Below are 23,321 nucleotides of genomic sequence, written 5' to 3'. Positions count from 1 at the left end.
CCTCCTGACCTTAAGATCCTATAGAGCGCACGTGGAGGAGAGGACCGGGATGCCAGCCGGACTCCAGATCATGTTCTCTGATGAATCAGATGGAATTGCGAATACTTGCTTTGTAGAGTAGATTCCGGGAGGTCACAAGCATTGTCTTCAGATATTTTAGGTTGCTACTTGATAGTTGAAGGGCTGTCATGCTGAAGAATGAAACAGTTTCTGAGGGGTCTCTCAGGACTAGAACAAAGGTCAATGGCTGAAAGCCCCTGCTGGGAAGGCCGAGTTTGGTGTAGAGGAAGGAATGTCATTACTACTAACATTTTTCCAGCAGTTCACGGACGATTGAATTATAGTGGGAACACACCTTGGAACTAGGAGTTAAGAGTTGAGATCGCTGGCCAAGATTTAAGGATAGGTTGTGTTGTTGATTTAAAGGTAGCTCATATTTTGTTAAGATTCCAAATGTATAAGTGACAGAGGTCACTGAGCTGTAATAGCTTGATGTCTGTTCATGCCTACATGTAGAAGCCCCAGAACCACATAAAAGCAAGGTCAGGATTTTTTTTTTTTTTTCAAAGATGCGTTTGGAATCAGCTAAATGCCTAAGCAAGTAACTCGCTGGACAGCTAGGGGTCTTGCATCAAGGAGCGTGAAGTAAATGACCTTGAGTCAGAAGATTTGATGCCAGGATTTACAAACACCTCTTCCTACGTTAAAATAATATAGTTATTACAAAATATAGTTTTCAACAGGGTTACGCCATCATAGCTTATCCAAATGAGCTGGTTCCCAAACCCTTCATCACCTAACTGGACGAGGTACCCAGTCTAACTGGGTTGGTTAGAATTGTCCATCTGGCTAACAAAAGTGTCTGCCAAAAGTGATTCATTTTTTTGTTACCTTAATTGGCTTTGAATAGTCTTCTCAGTAAAAAAGGTTCAATTGCACCTTGACGGTTTATAGAATCTTTATAGAGAAAAACATGGTTTTCGCTTGTTTTCTATTAACAAGAAGGCATATATCCAATTCATCAATGAAAGCTGTGCAGAGTAGTTCAAATATACATTCAGGTTTACTCTACAAGTTAGACTTTTTCAGCTGCCAGAATGTGAAATAATATGGCTTTATTAGCCTTCACGATGTGTCTGGAGGTAAGATGAGTTTCTGTCTGTTTATTTTAGCCACTCAAGGTGTCAGAATTTTAAGTCAGCAACTCTCCAGCTTTCTTGGCTTCCCCCATGGGCTGCCACATACCATATCTTCATAGGACAACATCCAAGGCAAGGAGTGTTCCATTTTAAAAGAGAGGAAACCTTTTCCAAGAGACTACCAACTCCCTTTTCTTACATAGCATCACATCATACCATTCTGAAAGATTATTACATGGTTTTGCAGATGATAAAGCCTGCCAGTTCATGCAATCTGAGAGTTACAGCCTTAGAAGATATCACCTTTTTAACTGCCCAAAATCCTTTGTGTCTAAGTTCTGAGAGATATTGGACCTAGGTTTTTTGTTTGTTTTTTTGTTTTTTCCTTGTAATGTCTTTGGCTGATTTTGGTATCAGGGTAATGTTAGCCTTATAAAATAAGCTGAGAGGTGTTCCTTTTTTATTTTTCTGGAAGAGATTGTGTAGAATTGATATTATTTCTCCTTAAATGCTTGGTAGAATTTGCCAAAGCAGCCATCCGGGGCTCAAGATTTCTTTTTCAGAAAGTTTTCAATTACAAATGCAATTACTTCAATAGGACTATTCAGGTTATGTCATTATATTCATTTTTGGTGAGATTTGTATTATCTGAGGAATCAGTCCACTTCCTTTGTCTTTTTTGCTTGAAGTTTTCATATTGTATCTACCTACATTGAAAACTCCATCAGAAATGTAATTTTTGTTTTCACTCCTCAAACATTCTTTTAAAGAACAAAATGGGGTAAGGATGATCTATCGCATTTACCCAGAGATTTATCTTTCCTTCACTCCTGACGTTCTAAGTTCCCCTCTGATATAATTTTCTTTCTCTTTGAGGAAGTTCCTTTGCTACTGACAATGAATTTCTCTGCTTTTTTTCACCTGAAAATTTCTTTGTTTTACCTCCATCCCTGAGGATGTTTTCACAGGATGTAGAAATCCAGGTTGATGGTTCTTTTCTGTTAGCACTTTATTTATTTATCTATTATTTAAAAAAAATTTTTGTTTTTAATTTATTGCTTGCATTGGGTCTTCATTGCTGCGCGCAGGCTTTCTCTAGTTGCTGCAAGTGGGGGCTACTCTTCGTTGTGGTGCACAGGCTTCTCATTGCAGTGGCTTCTCTTGTTGTAGAACACAGGCTCCAGGCACGTGGGCTTCAGTAGTTGCAGCACAAGGGCTCAATAGTTGTGGCACATGGGCTTAGTTGCTCCAAGGCATGTGGGATCTTCCTGGAGCAGGGATCGAACCCATGTCCCCTGCATTGGCAGGTGGATTCTTAACCACTGCACCACCTAAAAAGTCCCTCCTTATTAGCACTTTAAGTTTGTTATTCCTCTTCCACAGACCTCCGTGTTTCAAGATGAGAAGTCAAGAGTCATTTGAATTGTTTCTTCCCTGTTGGTAATGCATCCTTTTTCTCTGGCTGCTTTCTAGATTTTTTTTGTTTGTCTCTACTCAACAGCAATTTGATCATGATGTACCTGAGCATGTATTTCTTTAGGTTTTTCCCTGTTTGGAATTCACTGAGTTTCTTCAGTCTGGTGGTTTATTTTGATTAACAAATCTAGGAAGTTCTCAGTCATTACTTCCTTAAATATTTTTTCTTCTCTGTAGCTTTTCTCATCTCCTTTTGTGATCCTGATAGAATGGATATTAATCACAGGAGAGGAGAAGGACCCATCATTTTTTATTGATCTATCTTCAAGTTCATTAACTCTTTCTTCTACATTTCCGTTTTGTAATTGAGCTTATCTGTAGAGGTGTTTTGTCATTGGTGGGATTTTTTCAGTTCTAAAATATCCTTTAAGTTCTTGTTTATGTCATCTGTTTCTATGTTGAAAACTTTTATCTTTCCATTTCTCTCAAGAATATTTGCTCTCACTTGTTGCAGTATTTCTGTAATGGTTTTGTTCAAGGTTTTTTCAGATAATTCCAATACATGTGTCATTGGCATCTGTTGTTTGTATTTTCTTATGCAGGTAGAAACGTTCCTTGTTCTTCATATACTGAGTAATTTTGCATTATACTGTAGACATTTTGAATATTATCTTCTGAGACTCTGGGACTTCTTTAAATCCTATGGAGAATGTTGATATTTTTGTTTAAGCAGGTCGTTGGTTCGATCAAGTTTAAGCCACTAATTCTGACCAGCTTTCTTTGTGTTGTGCTTCTAATGTCTGTTCAGTTTTCAAAGCCTTCGTTGAGCTCTTCAGATCTGTTCTGCTTGTGCACCTCCCACTGGCCATTCTGGGATCTGAGTAGCGGTCAGTCTGTTTTCCAGCTCAAAGTCCATGGAAGGTGTTTAGAGTCTGCTGCATAAGCAGCATGTGGGTGAGCCCAGGATTTCATAAACAATATTATGGAGTAGCTTTGCCAAGCTCTTTATTCTCCCAGATCTCCCTGACACTTTCCAATTCTTTTCTTTTTTTCATTCCTACAGTCAGAAATCTGGGTTTTTATTTGTCCCATTCTGTTGTGCACTTTCCATGCACAGCCTCTTGGTCCAAACGGTGGACGAACAGAAAGAGAAAACAAAATAATCCGGGATTTTTCCCCTCCTTGGAACAATGGCTCTTCTGATCAGAGGAGAAGTTTCTTTTCCCTCAGAGCTTTAAGGCACCTACAGGTTACCGTGCACTGGGACGTGAGGAAATGGAGAAGTGAAAAAACCTTAAGTATTTCCCCCACTGTTTCTGAGCATTGACAGACCCCTTTCCCACCCACAAAGCCAACACTAGAGGGCCTCCCAGGGCTCTCAGTGTCCACACCAGTGTCCACTTCCAGGCTTTACACTGTAAGTCGCGCATCTAGCCTGGGAATATCACAGGGAAAATACAGTAAACTTTTTGCTGGTTTGGTGGTACTTCAAATTCTTCTTCCCCAATTCCCCTGCCACTGTTTACTTCTCAGAATCTTCAAATCATTGCTGCAGGCATTCTGTGCAGGTTTCATAGCTGCATTCAGTGCAAGACACAGGGTGGTATGTCATTCTACCTACCCATAACCAGAAACCCTTGGAAGATTTACACAAACGTTTCCTTCAGCCTGTGTGGTTAATTGAGTGTTCTATTACAAATGAAGTCACTATATCTGAGCTATGGAGAGTCAGGGTCTATAAAATACCGAGTGAATGCTCTAGGACTCACCAGAAATAGGGATATCAGCTCTCATGAATCTTTCACCGTTGGTACACTACCAACATCTGGGTCTGTGATTGACAGCAATTGTCTGAAATCTATTATAATTCAATTTCTTTTTTTTTTAATATTGTGCTTATAATAAGATTTCAAAGCAAACTAATTTCCACATACATAGCTTCTATTAAATTTAGTCTGAAGTGCTGACTTACTGGATTTTTCTTTCAGAAGCTTCTGTCAATGCAGAATACTTAGAGAGCTCCCTAAGTATGAGGAATGTCAAGATTTTTGGTTCAATCTGTCCATCTTTCCTTGGCATGTGCTATTAAAGACACCTTCATCTCTAATATTCTCACTTGAGTGTTGGTCTTATACACCATTCCTGCAGGAGTGTTGCTAAGGAAGAGACAGGGTTGGTGTCAGGAAGAAGTAATCCCTGCTGACCTAAGTTAGGAGGTCAAATCTTGGAGATACATAAACGGAGAAAGACTCTGAAATCCATAGATTGGGTGACATTCCGAAGAGTGGTTTGTTCATTTTCCTTGATAACTACTTTTTTTAAGAGATCATTTAAAAGAAATAAATTCCTTAGGTCTCTTGTATATCCTGAAATTCTCTGAACCGTTTCATACACTTCTAAAGTTTCAGCTTAAAAATATATTTGAAATTGGATATTCACAATCCAGGAAGCATAACATCTAGGTTTAAGTCCAAATTTAAAACCTTGAATCTTGAGTGAAATGGAAACATGTCAAAATGATTATACTTCGCCCTGTTGATGGCCATGTTTTAAAGCCAGACGGTTCCAGGAGTTGTTTATTTTTAACTCTTGTTTATTTAATGCAGAATGTCATAGGTTCTTTTGTCCTTTGGTACCACATCGTCCCTCTCTGTGACCAATGCCTGTGATCCACATGGGGCAAAGGCATAGTTTTCACAGAGAATTTGGTAAAGTTATTTCGTCAACTATTTCAGTGCAGAAGTCACCATCTTTCAAAGCCCTGGACCCTTGGCCTTCTGCCCAATGTGGACACAGCATATGGAGACCCCGGTGGGCGTGCTCTAAAGAGTCCAGGGTGGTATCAGCCTTCATTAGCTCCAGCAGCCACCCCACAATATTTACTCCTACTTTATACTCAATCAAGCTAATAATTTCTGCAGGTAGAACAGTCGAACTTATTATCATCCAGGGACTCGTTGAGATGAGATGTGCAGCATATAGAGATATTTAATGTGCTGTGATTTTTTTTATCTGTCCTGTAGCAGTGGGGCCCCAGAAGAGCGATTTTCTATACAATTCTAATTTTGTGTGAAATGATCTGGGTGGTGGTTGTATAACATTCTGTATAAGATGGGTTGGTGCCAAGGGAAATCTTATTTCTGTACAACTTGGAAAGCTGTGGTACAGGTTCCACAGAGGAAGTCCTCAAGTTCAGCTGTGCATGCTTGGTCCAGGAGACTCATTAATCCTTAAGAACTATTTTATATGGCAGATATATAAGATAGTTCTTAAATTAGGAGTTTGGGATTAATGTATACTCACTACTATATATAAAAGATAATCGGCAAGGACCTACTGTATAGCATAGGGAACTCTATTCAGTATTCTGTAATAACCTATATGGGAAAAAAATCTGAAAAAGAATAGATATATGTATATGTATAACTGAACTACTTTGCTGTACACTGAAACTAACACAACATTGTAAATCAACTATACCCCGATATAAAGTAAAAACTAAATTTAAAAAAAGAACTATTTTATATGGACCCTTAAAAGCTTTAAACAAGAGAAATAGCTTACTGTTTTATTGCAACCATATTACCTGCTCTTATAGCAACATTCAGACTTTCCGAAAATAGGGGACTGATTGAGAAAACTATGGCTCCCTGTAAGGTGTTATATGACCAATTGTGTTAATTTTTAATAACCTGGGAAATGTTCACAATAGGAGGTCAAATAGCAAGGACAGGAAACTATTATTTCACTTTATTTATTTGCTTAGAAGAAAAGACATATGTTATTTCTAGGTGGTGTGTTGATTTTTACTTTCTTATTTGTATTCTTTGTTCTTTTCCATTTTTCATTATTATAAATAATGCCATGATAACCAACATGGTGCAGAGATAGTTATCCAAATTTCTAATTAATTCCTTAGGACCCAAAAAAAAAAAAAAAAATTCCTTAGGACAGATTCCAGAAAAGAAATTGTGGAATCAAAGGAAAAGAACATTAAAGAGGAACTTTTTATCTAAATGGCATTGCCAAGTTAATATCCAGAAAGGCTGTGCCAGGACCTGTTCCCATCAATGGGGGTGAGGAGTCTCGGCAGACTGCACACTGTCTTCTCACTTAAAAATAAAATCTTCATGTACTGGGGATGTGAGAAATGCCATCTTATTATTGCTTTAATTTGCATTTATTTTCATACTATTGAAGTTGAACATTCCCACATGTTTAACAATCATGTTTTTCCTTTGTGAATTATCTATTTGCATCCTTTAGCATTTATGTCTTTTAATGAATTCCTTTGTATTTGAACAGTATTACCCCTTTGTCAAATTCATTGCATACAATTTTCCTAGTTTATTGCTAAATATTTAATTTCGTCTCTGATGGTTTTAACATGAGGAGTATGGTATCAAGTTTGTGAATCTGTATTTTTCTGCTTTTCTTGTGTTGATTTGAAGCTTAGAAAAGTTTTCCCCCATTTTACCTGTATATTTCCTCTACATATCTTTAGGGTTTTAGAGTAAAATAGGAAGTGAAGGTCAAAACTGATTTTTCTTTCCAAATTCTTAACTTATCTTCCCAACACCATTTGTCAAGTAAACCTATTTTCTTTTCAGTTGTTTCTGTTTATTATCTATGTTTCCTGTAGCTTACTTCTGAATAGTCCTGTTTTATTCATTCTTACAGCAGTACTTTTTTCATTATTGTAGTTTTGTAATATATTTTATTATTTGATATAGCATTACTGTTCTTAATCATTTTTAAAGCTTTTCTTGCCTACTCTTTCTTCCAAGTGACCTTAGGAGTCATTGGGAAAACTTCAAAAAAATTCCATAAGGATTTTTACTGGAATTGCATTAAACATATAAATTAATTTGGGAAGAATTAACATCTTTGCAATAATCTTTCCATCAAGAAGCATGGTGTTATTTGCCATTTTCCTTAGAGGCTTTTAAAATATTTCACTAAAACATTTCACTAAAATTGTGTAGTTTCATACATATATATGAAATTGCTCCTTCATTGGGTCCTAAATACCATTTTCAATTTACTTCTGGTTATTTTGTCTCTTCCTTGTGGTTATAAATTAGAGATTTTCCTCTTTAGGTGGGGCTTATTTTGTCATTGTTTAATCACTTTGTACTGATTAATCATTGCTGGCTTTGTGGCTAAAATCCTGGTCCGGGAGTCAGGCTGCCCATATTCAGACCCCAGCCCTCGAGGTCTGACCCGTGCGAATCAGGCATAACCTCCCCTGGTTTCTGCTTGCTGATTTAGGACATGAGATAACAATAAAAAGACCTACCTTATAAGTGTGCTGTGAAGTTAATTTGTGATGCTCTAACGCAGTGCCTGGCAGCTAGAAAAGCTCAATGGATGTTAGCTAGCTATCATGAAGAGCGTTTCTCCCCCATCTGCTCTTTTGTTCTTTATCTGGAATCCCTGTCCTTCCTACCTAAAGTCTCAGGGATCTAGACTTCACATCCATGAGCTTTTATCTCCTGCCAGGCTGGTGCCTCAGAGCTCCACACTTACCATCCGCTTTTTCAGTGCATCTTTGAATTTGCATCTCTGGAAATCAAGTGTTTTAGTTCCTGAGACTCTTTGCCATGCTCTAATTCCACTGAGAGCTCTTGTTTCTTTCCTCTCTGTTTTCTTTTTCCTCTAAGCTCTGGTCAAGTTATTCCTCCTGCAGCAGTAATTCAGTGGGAGCCTAGTGCTCTAAAGGCTCAGTTTGGTCCCCCTCTGGACACTGCATCCCCTGAAATGAGCTGCCTGTTCTTTGCCTCCCTATGCACTTCTGTCCTCCTGCGGCAGCCAGGTCAGGGCCTCTTGAGCGGTGGCAAAGCTAGGAATGGATAAAGAAGATGTGGTACATGTATACAATGGAATATTACTCAGCCATAAAAAAGGAAATAATGCCATTTTGCAGCAACATGGATAGACCTAGAGATTGTTATGCTGAGTGAAGTTAGTCAGACAAAGAAAGAAAAATATCATGTGATAGCACTTATATGTGGAATCTAAAAAAATGATACAAATGAACTTATATACAAAATAGAAACAGACTCACAGACTTTGAAAACAAACTTATGATTACCAAAGGGGAAATGTGGTGGAGGGGAGGGATAAATTAGGAGTTTGGGATTAACATATACACACTACTATATATAAAAATAATCAACAAGGACCTACTGTATAGCACAGGGAAATCTACTCAATATTCTGTAATAACCTACATGGGAAAAGAATCTGAAAAAGAATGGATATATGTATACATATAAAGGAAGCACTTTGCTGTACACTTGAAACTAACACAACACTGTAAATCAACTATACCCTAATATAAAATAAAAATTAAGTTACAAAAATAAAGAAAAGCTACAGGAAGACAGAGGCCCCGGTTTCCATCTTGTGGCTGAGCAGAGAACAAATACCTGTCCTCTGAGGCTGTGGGAAGAAGCCCTCCCTGCAGGGGGCTTCCCTACCCAGGAGCAGGGAGACCCCAGCCCACAGAGCAGGTTTTTCTCCAAGTCAGTGGGTCAGGAACCACCCGCCCCCCCCCCCCCCCCCGCATCCTGCTCCTGTACACAGGTTAGGTCCTTTCTCCAGGAGCATCCCAGGTGAGGCAAGCTCCCTTTCTGCTGGCCCCTGGGCAGTGCTGACCCTCTCTACCTTCTCTGTACCATCCTTCCACCTGCACTCCATCATCTCTGGAAGCCCTGCCCACCTGGTCCTGTGCCCACAGCAGAGGGGACTTGCCAAGAGGCTGGGAGGGATCCTGCCACTGGCTGCAGGCTCAGAAGTCCCTGGGCTCTTCTTTTCTGTTAAGTTTTCTAGATGGTTATTGCTGTCACAAGAAAACTATTGATTTTTAAATGTGTATCTGGTGCCTAGTCACTGTTACTAAATTCTGCAGAATGACTCTTGTTCTTCCTAGACACAGTCACACTGCCCTCTGAATGGTGATAATCTTGTCTTCTCCGTTTCTGAGGTTGTATTTCTTACTTCCATTTCACATCATAATGTTGGCCAGCATATCGAGAACAGTACTGAATAAAAATGACAGCAAGCACCCTGGGTCTTGCTTATCCGAATGGGGATTCCTCCGTGATGAAGATATCTGCTCTTGTCTTAAGATTGACCACTCTTACTTTTTAAAGGAAGTATTATTCTTTTCCCAGTACTAAAAAGTCCTGAAGGGATGTTATATTTAACTCAACTTCTCTGCAGTATCCATAGAGATCACCACTTTTTAATTCTATTTGATTTAACATATTAATTGACTTTTCCTTATGTTAGTTGTACAGAAGTCCTGGAATAATCTGTACTTGGCTACGGTACACTGTGCTTTTAGTGGTTTTTTTTGTTGTTGTTGTTTTTAGATTTGTCTGTGTGTGTGTGTGTGATGTGGACTATTTTTAAAGTCTTTGTTGAACTTGCTACAATATTGCTTCTGTTTTGTTTTGGTTTTTTTTTTTATGTTTTGGTTTTCTGGCCAGGAGGCATGTGGGATCTTAGCTCCCTAACCAGGGATTGAACCTACACTCCCCTGCATTAGAAGGTGAAGTCGTAACTGCTGGACTGCCAGGGAGGTCCCCAGTGTATTTTATTTTGTTTATTTTTAAAATTTATTTATTTATTTATTTATTGGCCGCATTTTGCTGCACACGGGCTTTCTTTGGTTGCAGAGAGCAGGGGCTACCTTTCGTTTGTGGTGCGCAGGCTGCTCATTGTGGTGGCTTCTCTTGTTGTGGAGCACAGGCTCTAGGCTCATGGGCTTCAGTGGTTGTGGCACACAGGCTCAATAGTTGTGGCTTAAGGGCTCATTTGCTCCACTGCACGTGGGATCTTCCTGGACCAGGGCTCGAATCCGTGTCCCCTGCATTGGCAGACGGATTCTTAACCACTGTGCCACCTCGGAAGTCCCTCCCTTAGTGTATTTTAAATGAGATTTTCCAGGTTAGGATTTAGGATTTTTGCTTATACCCATAAGTGAGGTTTGCCAGTAGTTTTCTTTTTTGTGTATTTTGCTATTAGTTTTAATGACACTTCCTCTTTTTCTTCATCCTGGAATAGTTTATACCACTTAATGAGTATCTATTTTTCAAAAACATGAAAAAACTCAGATGTGCTTTCTCCTATTTGAGAAGCTTTTCAGGTATTTTTTTTTTAATTATTTATTTATTTATTTATTTATTTATTTATTGGCTGCATTGGCTCTTCATTGCTGTGCACAGGCTTTCTCTAGTTGAGGTGAGCTGGGGCTACTCTTTGCTGCAGTGTGTGGGCTCCTCACTGTGGTGGCTTGTCTTGTTGTGGAGCATGGGCTCTAGGCACGCGGGCTTCAGTAGTTGTAGTACATGGGCTCAATAGTTGTGGCTTGCAGGCTCTAGAGCGCAGGCTCAATAGTTGTGGCACACGGGCTTAGCTGCTCTGCGGCACGTGGCATCTTTCTGGAGCAGGGATCTAACTGGTGTCCCATGCATTGGCAGGCGGATTCTTAACCACTGTGCCACCAGGGAAGTCCCTTTTCAGGTATTTTTAAAAAATTACTTTTTAACTTCTTAAGTCTGATGCCATTGCTTTTCTACCTTTTCTTAAATAACTACTGGTAAATTATTGTTTTTCGATAAAGGCACTAGTTTCCAACAATTTTTTAAAAAATGTATAGTTTTCCATTATGCAAAGCATTTCATGATTTTTATTTCTTCTATTTCTTGCTATAGATCTTTTCTCAGTTGTAATTTTATTTGATTCTTTCTAGATTCAACATGCCAGTAAGTTATATATTATATAGTTTTTTTCCAAAGAATTTGCTCTTTTCTTTTTAATGCAATGGTTACCATATCTATTTGTGTTATTTCCAAATTAATTAATTCTGCCCTCACCCCAGTTTTATTATGTCCTTACCCCTATTATCTTTATATCTAAATAACTTCTTTTCTAAATATTTCTTTGAATGTTTTTTCCCTTTCCCCCCCACATCTTTTAAAATAATGAAATTACTTTTAATGCTTTGAATTTACCTCTGAGGACAGCTTTGATTAATATCTACATGATTGAGATATGTAATGTTCTTATGGCCATTTTCTTTAAAATTTACCTCGAATTTTTATCTTCATTGATCAGGAGAATGTTTTTCAATTCCAGAGAGGTTTAGGGATTTCTGTGCTAAGTGTTTACTATGAAGTCCTAGTTTCTTTGGGTTTCAGTTGGAGAATGTAGCCTGCTCATTTCAGTTCTGGAGAATTAGTTCATGTTCTCTCTGTAATCTTGCATGTAATCCTACATTTATAGATGTTTCACAAATGTTTTGAGAGGTGTAGTCTTTGTTTGCCACAGCATTCAGTATATGGCTGGTGGTATAGTAATTGCAATTGTATTGCTTAAATTATCTTTAAAGACAACATGGCCAAAAGGAAAGAGCAAATGTGGAGTCAAGATCAACCAGGGTTCAAATCTGGGTTTTGTTACAATTAATGGTGTAATCTTATGCAGGTGACCCAATATCAGAACCTCCTCTATGCCTTAGCAAAATAGGGACATCAGTCTCTACCTTTCAGCACTGTCATGAGAAGTAAATGAGGCCTCTTAGGTAAAATACCTCAGCAGGGTGTCTGGACTGCCGCTTGTCACAATAATTGGCAGCCATCATTAACTTTTGCCCACTTGATCTGCTATTGACGGATAGCACATCAAAGTCTTTTTCTCTCTCAACTCAGGAAAATCTTGTCATTGTACCTTTGAGTATGCTCATGTTTTTCCTTCTTGTGAAATTCAGGACTCCAGTTTCTGTCTTTCATCTCTATCATCTTCTCTTTTATTATTTCATTTCTCTCTGTCTTTATTTAGAGTAACTGAGGGCTGTAGGTTATTCCTACGACTGTCTCTGCTGCTGCTGCCATGGCTACTTTTATTACTGCTACTGCAATTGCCCCCCCCCCATATGATATTTTCCAATAGCACTTACGTTTACCTACATAAAATTAATATGTAATACGCTACTTGTAAGTAACAGACAGAGAGGTATACCAAGTAGAGGTATATAAGGAGCAGGTTCATAATGTGTAGATTTGGGCTTTCCCAGCACACAATGACCTCTTTTCTGCCCTTCTCAGCTCATGCACCCTGCCCCTCCCTGTTTATTTATCATGTGACATGCAGGCACTACTCTACTAATATATTTTGGACCTTGTAACACATACCAAAAATTTAAAAGACAAGGATGGAGCTTGTGATACTTTTTTCTGGCACCACAGTGAGTGTTCTTGAGCATCCCTTGCCTTGTGCCCGCCTTGGAGACCACTGTCCTAGACCATTAGGATTTCTCTGCTTTTTGCCTCTGCAGCACTTCTCCTTTTAGAGTCGACACACACTTGTGATGCCTCATTTGTCTCTCTTCCCAGCTGAACTCGAATTTCCTAGAGGACAGTGCTGACGTCCTCCATGTTCATTCAGCATCCTCAGGCCTAGCACAATGGCTCCCACATAATGGGTTTGGGTACCTATTTGTTGGCTTGAGTTAGAAGTTATATTTCTCTGCCAATGGATCCCAAGTAGACCTTGATTTTGCTAGAGCATTTCTCCTCACTGAAGTTGAAAGGGAGGTACCAGGGAAGGAGAGAAAAGGATGATAAGAGACAAGGACAAGGTGCCAGACTTCCTAGCAGCCCGGGCACACACACTTGGGAGCTGGTTGCCTGGGTTTCTAGGTTTTGCGGAGTCTGGGTCTCTGAGCTTGGGGAGGACTGGGTATGAGGCTCATGCCTCTTCCTACCACTTTTTGGCAGGTGCTGTAGCTTCTTTGCCAAGAGTGCAGCCTGCACAGACCACCAGTTTTATTTCTCCATCTGCTTCACTGGGGCTGTGGTTGGTAAACATTTCCCCAGATATTGTTCAAGTGGTTGATGGGTAGCCTCAGCTTTTAGAACTTCTTTGAGTTTTTTTATCTTTTTCTAGTTTCATGGACTCTTTAAAGGAAAGTTGAGCAAAGACACATTAGAAATTATCTTCATTGTTTTTTTATTTGACACATTTATACTTCAGTATGATTATCAGAGTAGCATTAGCTAACATCTCTATTGTGTCACATGATTATTTTCTTCTAGTATTGGGAACAATTAGGATCTAGTCTCTTAGCAAGTTTAATGTTTATAATACAATTTTGTTGGCTACAATCACTTAGTGTGTGTTGGATCTCCAGGACTTATTTCTCCACTAGTTGCAAGTCTGTAGCCTTAAACAACATCATCCAACTCATGAACAACAACAACAACAACAAATCCCCAAACAATCTGATTTAAAAATGGACAGAGGAACAAAATAGATATTTTTCCAAAGAAGACATCCAGATGGCCAACAGGTCCATGAAATAACTGAATAACTGTTCTTTTTAATTCTGAAGTCAAGATTATTCTGTAGTCACTGCATGCATTTTCTCATAACTTATTCCCTAATGTATTTCGGACCAGAAACTTTCAAGTCAAAACTATTCTCTGAAGGTTAGAAATGACCTTGCAGCTGTTGGAGTAGAAGGCGAGTTTGGTGCTAGTGAGATGCATGGTCTGTCTTGTCTTGACAATTTCTCTTCCACAGGGATCCCTGAGGGAGATGTGTGCATAAGAGCAATAGCAGTAAGAAATAAAGTGCCCCTTTATATTCAGCCTTGCTCATGGCCTGTATCCCCATGTAGAAAATAAGCGAGGAGGTAGGAAAGCAGACCAGTCTTGGATGAACCTGTAGCATAAATGAGAAATACTACCAGGGTGTGAGCCTCAGCTGTGAGCAGGATCTCTGCACACCTCCTAAGAGCCAGCTCTGTTGATTAGCTTCTCCTCCTCTTTGGAGGAGAAGTGAGAGTGGGTAGTGACAGGGCTAGGAGGTGCCACCAGCCTCCATCAACCCCCTTTACCCCCACTACCCCTTGACTTTCTCATTCTACTGTGGTCAATTGCTGTTTCCCATTAGGATGCAAAGTGGAAGTAAGAGCATCTTTTCTGTTATTCTGGGTTATATAATAGATGTAAAAACTCTGCTTAATGTTCAGCTCTCGTGGGAAACAGACTACCTGGGATGCTGGGTTGCTGGAGGCAGGTGTATTGCTTGGGATTGTCTGGGCCTCTGTGCTGCTTTGACTGACAGGGCGAGGACAGGGCAGTTCAGGAACTAGGAACTAGGAGGACTTGATGTGTGTAAAATCTTGTGAGCAGAAGAAAATGATGGAGAGACTGTGCTAATTCTTTTAGAAGCATGGCCGAGCCAGGGTGCTGCACAGAGTGAAGCCTCTTGGATCTAGGAAGACCCTCCCTTGTGTCACCAACTGCTGCAAGGTCTGCATTAGGGATTCTGAAGCCTGAGAAGCCATGCATCTGTTCCTGTTCTAGGTGTAAATGTTGATTTCCCTAGGTTTCTGTGGCCTTGGCTCAATGACTCAGGAACTTAGAATGAAGGTAGAGATGTGTCCAGAAAAGAGTTAACACAACAGGCTGTCCTTCGAAAGTCCTGCTTGGAAGGGTAGCCCTCGGCTGGTGTCTGGGAGGTTGGATTTGGGGAAGGTCCCCATCATTCCTAAAAGATACGAGTGGCCCACTGTGCCTAAACTGTACGTACCATAGTTTATGTTTAAGCACCTGCTTTCCTTCTGGGAGTCTTGCATTTTAGTCCATACCAGGGACAGAGTGCCTACCTGACCAGCCCCCCGTAAATACCTTGGACAGTGGGACTCTAATGAGCTCTCCTGGTGGGCAGGATTTTGCCTGTGTTGCCACTACTCATTGCTGGCAGAATGAAGCATGTCCTGTTGACTCCACTGGGAGAGAATTCTGGAAACTTGTGCCTGGTTTCCTCCAGACTTCACCCCAAGCACCTTTTCTCTTTGACAATTGTGCGTTATAATCTTTCACACTAGTAAATCATAGCCGTGAGTAGGACTACATGCTGAGCCCTGGGGATCTCTTAGCAAACCATTGAACTTGGGGGTGGGTCTTGAGAGCCCTTCAGTACATAGCCCAGCAGTCCAGGGTGTGGTCCCTCTAATATGTATCCCGCCTGAAGAGCTGCAGACCCCTTCCAACCAAAGTGCTACTCCTGAGCCCCTTTTGTGTAAAAATTCAGGTGCTGCTGCTGGACAAGAGCTGGGCTTTGGCCACCACCACCCCCAGGTCCAGTCATCATCCCCACAATGTCCCTTTCTCAGCCTTCATCCTCCTGGGTGCTCTCTGGCATTCAGCTCCACTGGAGACCAACTGCCAGACCCTTACTGAGTCTTGGTCTCCCCGGTTTTCTAGGGCACCCTCTCTGGCTTGGTTCTCCTCTCAGACTCTTCCTTTCCAGGCTCTTCTCCTGCCTTTTATGTAGACTGTAACAGGATATCAAAATGGCACTCTTAAGTCTCTATTTTATTTTATTTTTTAAATTAAAAAAAAAAATTTTTTTTTTTGGCTGTGGCATGCAGGATCTTAGTTCCCCCACCAGGGATCATACCCTCACCCCCAGCACTGGGAGTGCCGAGTCTTAACCACTGGACCACCAAGGAAGTCCCTTAAGTCTCAATTTTAGGCTCTAAGTCATAGGAACAGTGCAGAAAGTGCTAAGTTTCCCAAGAGCCCATTGTTCTTTCCTACCTTGTTGTGTTAGTCAGCTAGGGATGCTGTAATAAAACACCACAGCCTAGGTGGCTTAAACAACAGAAATTTATTTTTCTCAGTTCCAGGGGCTGGAAATCCAATATCAAGGTCCCAGCAGGGTTGGTTTCTAGTGGGAGCTTGCTCCTTGGCTTTTAGATGTCCGCTGTCTTGCTGTGTCCTCACGTGGTCTTTCCTCCTCCATGCTTGCACTCCTGATGTCTCTTCCTCTTCTTCTTCTTCTTTTTTTTTTTTAATTTTTTGGCCACACCACACAGCATGCAGGATCTTAGTTCTCCAACCAGGGGTGGAAACTGCACCCCCTGCAGTGGAGGCATGGAGTCCCAACCACTGGCCCACCAGGGAAGTCCTTCTTCCTCTTCTTATAAGGACACCAGCCCTGTTGGATTAGGGCCCCACCGTTATGACCTCATTTAACCTTAATTACCTCCTTCAAATCTCTCTCCAAACACAGTCACACTGGGGGTTAGGGCTTCAACTGATGAATTTCGGAGGTGGGGGAGGCAGTTCAGTCCCTAACACTTTATGAGAGGTTGAAGTTGAAGCGTTAGACAAAAGAATTTCATTGGATGGAGTTAGTGGTGGATGATGCTCTCGCTTCCCACTTGGACCTTTTCCACTGACTCTGCATCGAGGACCAGCAGGGCTTATCTCGTCCTGATCTCTTCCCACAGGAACCCTCGATCCAGCGTGAAGGGAGGGTGGTTGCTGCTCCAGCCTCCCTCCATCCTTCCTGGGGTCCCCGCATTATTCGAGGTGCTCACCTCGTCTCTGCTTTCAGCTTGTGAGAACCTTCCCACTGAGAATTTCCTAATTGGAGTCTTGGCTCCCACCTTGGTGCTGCCCTAGCTCGGTGCTTTTAGGTCAGTCCCAGCCCCCACTTGATTCTGTCCCAGGTGATGGATTGCAGCCTTCTGGAGGGTAAGCCTGTGTCTATTCATCTCTCTCGTGCCCCACTGTACATCGCCCGCTCCCCTGCTCCTTTGCAGGCGTGCTTTTGGAATTGAGTCAGTTGATTTGAATGGAGTCTCAGGCAGACATTTCTTCTTCCTCCTAACCTGTCTCCTCATTACCCTTCAGAGTCCATCATTTTTTCTGCATATGCCTTTCCTTCCTTTTATTTTGCAGGGATTTTTATTGTTATTTTACCTCTTGGTGAAAGTTTCAGCTGGTTGGTCTTAACGAATGTTGCACAGTCCTGGCCCTCCCACAGCTTCCCACCCTCGTTCAAGTTCATTACTCTGACTTACATAGCAGTGGGAAGTAGTCAGATGCGGTCCTGGGCAGCTTCGCTTCCTGCATGTCTTGCTAAGTGGATCATGATATTTGGAAGTTTGTGAGGGGAAGGAGGTCTCTTTGGAGTGAATTGCATTCTGCCACTCTGCATTTACCTGCCTATTCAAGATTCATAAAACAATTTAACCAAACGAAGTTTTTGCATTCGGAGTCTGCTACGTTCTGTGAAAGGTGGGGGTGGGGTGGGGGGTTCTGGGACGATGTCCACTTTGTTTTTAAGGGACTGTGAATCCAGAAGGCCAGCCTGACTTCACCCTGCCAGGCCTGCAGAGGCCTCATTTGTTAGGCCAATTCCTTTCAGTGGAAGAGGATGCTGGAGGGTTGTATGCGAGAGACTGGGGTCCTCTGAGAATTAACCATCCAAGGAGAATTACTGAGAGCTTCACTGCAGGCAGAACAGCAATTTGGGGACAAATAGCTTTCAGGCAATGGTCATTTGCATTCAATTCCCACTAAATTCTTTCCTAAATGCCCAGATAGGAAAACATATTGTTTGAAGAGAGATATGAACCTGGGCTAGGAATTACGCTGGGGCCTCTGACACAGAGGGAGGCTTTGCAACCTGGGGGTTAACATCAGGGGATCCAAGCTTATCCCTTTGCTGGTGCATACTAGCTGCCTGGCCTTGACCTAGTTCCTTTTATCCTCTTCTTGTCGAAATTTTCTCAAGGGTAAAATGTGGAAGGGCAGAACCTATTCATAGTGTTGGGATAGAATCAAACACAGTAATATATGTAAGGCCTTGAGTTCAGTGTCTGGCATATAGCAAATGTTAAATCAATATTTCCTTATTACTTATTACAACTCTTTTAAATGCTTAAGAAAGACCTCCAGCAGCTGAACTGAGACCCAATAGCTAGACAAAAGAACAACTTAGACTTCAGTTTGCCTCTGTGTGCCAGACAGCCAGAGCGCTCTCCAGCCGGGGAACACTGGTATCAGAGGGGAGTATTCCTGACAGAGCCATCCATCACCTGGCCTCCAGAGAGGCAGCAGAAACATAGGCAGACTGCTGGGTTTGGAATCCCAGCTCTGCTCCCCTGTGTGAGCTTCTGCAAATTACTGAACCCTTCTGTGCCTCAGTTTTCTCATCTGTAAAATGGGCCGCTGGCTTTTACGTGAACTAGGGTGCAGCGATTTCTTTAAATGATGCCCACCGCATCATGTTAAATGTTAAAATCATCATGAGACTTCCCAGACCTTGCCTCGGCCTGGGGCTGGTTTTTGTATGAGGTACTTAGGGAAAAACCTCTCTCTGAGACTGTACTCGTTTCAGTTCTCCTGGGATGGATACAGGGATGGGGTGGGGACATGGAGGCCAGACTTCTGGGAGCAGCACTGATAGCTTGTGGGGTGTTCCCAGTCCTGTTTGTCCTTTAAACTAGGATCTGCTGAAGGGAGCTTTTCCTCAGTCTAAATCTGAATAGAACCTGGTACTGCTGGTAGGACTGGTGTTGAGCGGTGTGCGTGTAGGAGGAGTCTTTGTGTACTGAAGGTCTGTGGAAAATGTGCAATGTACACACATACTCAGGAGCCAGAGCCAAGAAGATCCCAGGAGAGATCAAGATAGGTGAGAGGACCCCACCCTGATTATTTCTCCAACTGTGGGCCTGTAGGAATCTCCCTTGGCTCAATGATAGTTAAAAAAGTAAAATAAAAAAAGAGGAAGGGAGTGGAGAATCACATTTTGACCAATAAAAAAATCTGAGGTTCCAAATGTGTTCTGCTTAATAGCTAGAAACAAATCCTTTTGTGAACCAGACCTCTTCTCCAACCAACAGAAAGGTGCTGCCAGGCCACCTGTGCACCAGCGCTGCAGCTGGCACTGCCCTTGGGGTCCTGAGCACTAACCCCCAAACCAAGCACTTCCCCTCTGGCCAGGAATCTGAGTAGTGAATAAGCTGCTCCCTTCACCGGGGCCAGGATGTAGTTTGAAGCATCATTTCCACTTGTCAGCTTTGGGTTCGGTGTTCTCAGCCAAGGGCAGCATCTGTGAACGCATCCTGGTGACTTTGACCAGAGTTCCTTGTAGACCCTTGAAACGCACCCGTTCCACATGCTGCAATCCCATTACCTGGTGTGGGGGGCGCAGGTTTCGGAGAGATGGGTGGTCTCTCTCCTCCTGCCTGGAAGGTAGATTGCTTAAAGACAGCCTCATTCTCCTGGTGCTGAGAGGCAGGTGTTTTGCTATGTCCTATGGACCCCTCCCCCATCCCATTTGGCTCCCATGTGAGAGAGAATGGCGCCCACTACACTACCAGGAGCTGGTGCGACCCAGCCCCCTGGACATCGTTTGGTTAAGGTCTCATGAGATCTTTGTAAAAAAATGATCCACACCCTCAAGCTTCTAAATCTTTACGAAGTGTTGGATGTCGCCAGGGGTGACTGACACTTGGAATGACGCCCGCCGCTAATAGACCAACATCCCAGAGGGAGGCCCAGGAAGGAGAACCATAGTACTTGGGAAATTATCTAGTCTGGTGATTTTCGAACTACTTCCTCTTCCTCTTCCTCCTCTTCTTCTTCCTCTTGTCCTGCTCCTCCTTCTTGTTCTGCCACTCCCCTGCTCAGGTGCCTTTTAAGGCACTTGTTTCGCTAGTTGCTCCAACTCCATGGCATTTTATTGTAATAGCACAGATATAGTGTATGTATATCTGTTTATGTACTGTGACCTTAGGAGGGCCACAAACCATTGTAATATCTAAGATTTTTTTTTTGTCCCCTAAGAATCACTTTCCATCTCACTGAAGGTGATAATTTCTCTCTTGAGAGCACACCCTCTAGTTTGTGACTTTTGGGGCATCCAGCACCAGCTTTGACTAGCGGGAGTGGCTTGGGATAAGCAGCAGGTGAGTGCGTGTATATAACAAGTGTGGTTGTCCAAGACTGGGAGCCACGTGATGCTAGCTCAATGTGAATGCCAGCAAGACTGGGCCATCCTCATCCTCCAGCTTCCAACTTTCCACCTTCACAAATACTGGATGACTTATCTTTGGGCAAACGTCTTTGTCTGCATTTAAGAGAATTTCCTTGCTTTGTCTTTGTCTTTAAAGGTGAAGTTATTAGGTAAAAAGGAACCAGCATGATACAGCATCTTGAATACTGCTAGTCAGTATCCTGGATGAGTATACCAGGGATGCATGAGAGAGTCCAGCTCTTCTCTGCATCTCTGCCAGCATGGAGCAGTATTCTTTTTAGAAGTATTTGCTGATTTGAAAAGCAAGATGCTAACTCATTGTTGCTTGAAAATTAGCTGTCTTGTGATGACCAGCCAGGGTGAAATTTTAGATCCTTCCATCTTGTTGACTGGCGAGAGGTACATCAGCTTCCTCTCAATAGTCCATTGACTGCCCCACCCCATTCGATGGCTCAGTCTTCCGTTTCCCACTGACTTGTCGTGCCTCCCCTATCCTCTGGGAAGTTTTATCTACCCTGGGATCTGTTCCTGGACTGTCTTTTCTGAATTATTGACATCTCGATGACGACATCTGCTTGACTTTTTGAAATAGGTTTTCAATAAAGGCTCTTGGAAGGCAGTTGCACTCTGGGAGTGGATCAGTGGGTCTGCACTTTGGCAAATGTGTCTGCAGACACCTGGGCTCTGATGAGCTGTTGATGGAGATGCCCTCCTGAGCAGTCCCAAGGGAGCAGAATGCCACTTTGATGAGTCATGGAGGCTCAGACAGTACCCCGAAGGTCTGATTTTGTCTAATTTGGCTCCAGTTCACCTTTTGGTCAGCGTCGGCTCTAATATGAAAGATCCAATGCCTGTTGACTAAGCAAAGGAGAAACAACCAAGAGACATCATTCGTTGTCTAAGTGCATATTGAGTGCCCACCATGGTGTTGGATTTAAGAAGTTTCAGGCTGGGTCCCTGGCCCTGCAGAGTTCACAATCCAGATGGAAGATAGGTGTGAAAATTAGTGGCTGAGATATATGGTGATCAGTTCTATATAGATGCACATTAACTTAGCAGAAGAGACAGAAGAAAGTGCCCAACTCTGTCTAGTGAGATGAAGAAGAGTCAGGAAAAATACAAAAAGAGAACATGATATTTAAGCTCCATCTTATAGAACAAGTTACAGATCACCAGGTAGACAGATGAGGAAAGGCATTGCAGATGGAGGGAACAGCATGTACAGAGGCATGGAGCTCTGAAACAGCAGGGCATTTTGTGCAGAGGTTGAGAGCAAAGGGTGTCAAAAGGAATCGTGGGACTTGAATACTATCCTGAGGTGGTTTCCTTATTTTTGGTCAAAGATGCCTTTGAGGTTTATAAAGCACCATCAGATATGCTTTGGGGGAAGTAAATTCAACTGTATGGAAGAGAGTGTGGAGGTGAGAGTATGAAGGCAAAAGCCATTTTACTAGTAACATTGTCATTATAACTAGGAACATTCATTCTTGGCAGCATTTTCCCACCACAGTCTTTTTGGAAAGGTACTAGCAATTGGATTGACAAAGAAGGTAGAGCGGTGACAGATATTTAAGACATGAAATCAGTAAGATTTGATGACTACATTTATGTGTGATCGACAAGGGTGAAGGAAGAGATAAGGATAACGATGTGATTTCTCTCCTGTACAGCTAGGAAATTTGGGGGTCCAGGAAGTACAGCAGGTGTGAGATTGTGGCCATTTAAGTGGGAGGCGTTGGTTGGCACTTAGATACAAGTACTAACAAATGACTAGGCATGTGTGGTATTAGAGGTACTAATAGTTGCCAATTTCTTATATTTCTTTTGGTATTTTAAGAATGTTGCACAATTTTCAGAAATGGTTCCAGCTCTTCATTGATTGAGGTCATACTCACATTTATATCTTCTCCTTCCAGGGGATGGCCAGGTGGATTTTGATGAATTCATGACAATTCTTGGCCCCAAACTGGTGTCTTCAGAAGGTCGCGATGGTTTTCTTGGAAACACAATAGACAGCATATTCTGGCAGGTGAGTAAGAATTTTTTGAAAGATTAAGTTTGACAGTAAACATGTGTCTGGGACTAACATTTGACTGTGAATTCTTGAGCTTCTGTTCAGCATGTGAAGCTCTCTTCTGGGCTCGGGTGACACACATTCCTTGAACTGACATCTAAGTCGAGCTCTACACTAGGTTCCCTGAACAAAGAATCAAAACTATACACATTTAAGGCTTGGAGGAGTGAAATATCTCCCTATTTTTCCTTATATGAAAAGTAGTTTTACATTTTGGAGAAATGAGATTCCTCCACTTCTGATTCACAGAAGACTTTTTCCTGGGGACACTTAGGACATATTGGCATTACCCAAGCCCACTTCTGTCTCTGGTTCCAGCAGATCCTTGCTGGGAGGCTGTCATGATTGCCTTGTGTGTTGGGATCCTAGCAATACTCTTAAGAGGACAGAATGGTTTTATCTAAAAATGTGTATTTGGTGCTTCTCAATTTGCTTCTATTTCTATCTTTTAAAATCTCTTAGGAAATTCTAAGTGTCTACCTTTGAATTCTTAATGTGCTATAATCATTTCCTTATATTAGTTCTTTAATCTTAAAATGTGACTGATTCTGTGATTATGGAATTTGGGGTGTGGCTCATCAATAATTATTTTTAAAATTTGAGTTTCATTTGTCAAGGAAAATTGAATTATGGTTTAGACATGTAAAACACCATTCAAACACAGTGTGGTTCCTTTAATTTCTTGATGTGTTTTTTTTTTCCCTTAACCAAAGATACTTCTCTATCTCTTTAGGTAAGGATTGCAGTTGACCTGTATCTCTAGTGTTATTCTGCTACCCATCTTGCATATAACCAACAAGTACTTAAGTAAGAATGTTGTTACTTGCCCTGTAGTCTGA

General features: G+C 41.7%; 1 protein-coding gene across 1 annotated transcript in view; it reads left to right on the top strand.

Annotated features, from left to right (window-relative positions):
• The window catches only part of CALN1 (calneuron 1), a 482,900-nt gene that overhangs the window by 307,342 nt on the left and 152,237 nt on the right, over nt 1–23,321 (top strand). The window contains exon 5 of the mRNA XM_057749700.1: nt 22,325–22,437. Coding sequence (XP_057605683.1) covers nt 22,325–22,437 — 113 coding nt within the window. The remainder of the gene's footprint in view (nt 1–22,324; nt 22,438–23,321) is intronic.

The sequence above is a fragment of the Hippopotamus amphibius genome, chromosome 9 (assembly GCF_030028045.1).
Source record: "Hippopotamus amphibius kiboko isolate mHipAmp2 chromosome 9, mHipAmp2.hap2, whole genome shotgun sequence".
Lineage (NCBI taxonomy): Eukaryota > Metazoa > Chordata > Mammalia > Artiodactyla > Hippopotamidae > Hippopotamus > Hippopotamus amphibius.
This window is presented reverse-complemented; position numbering and strand designations above follow the sequence as displayed.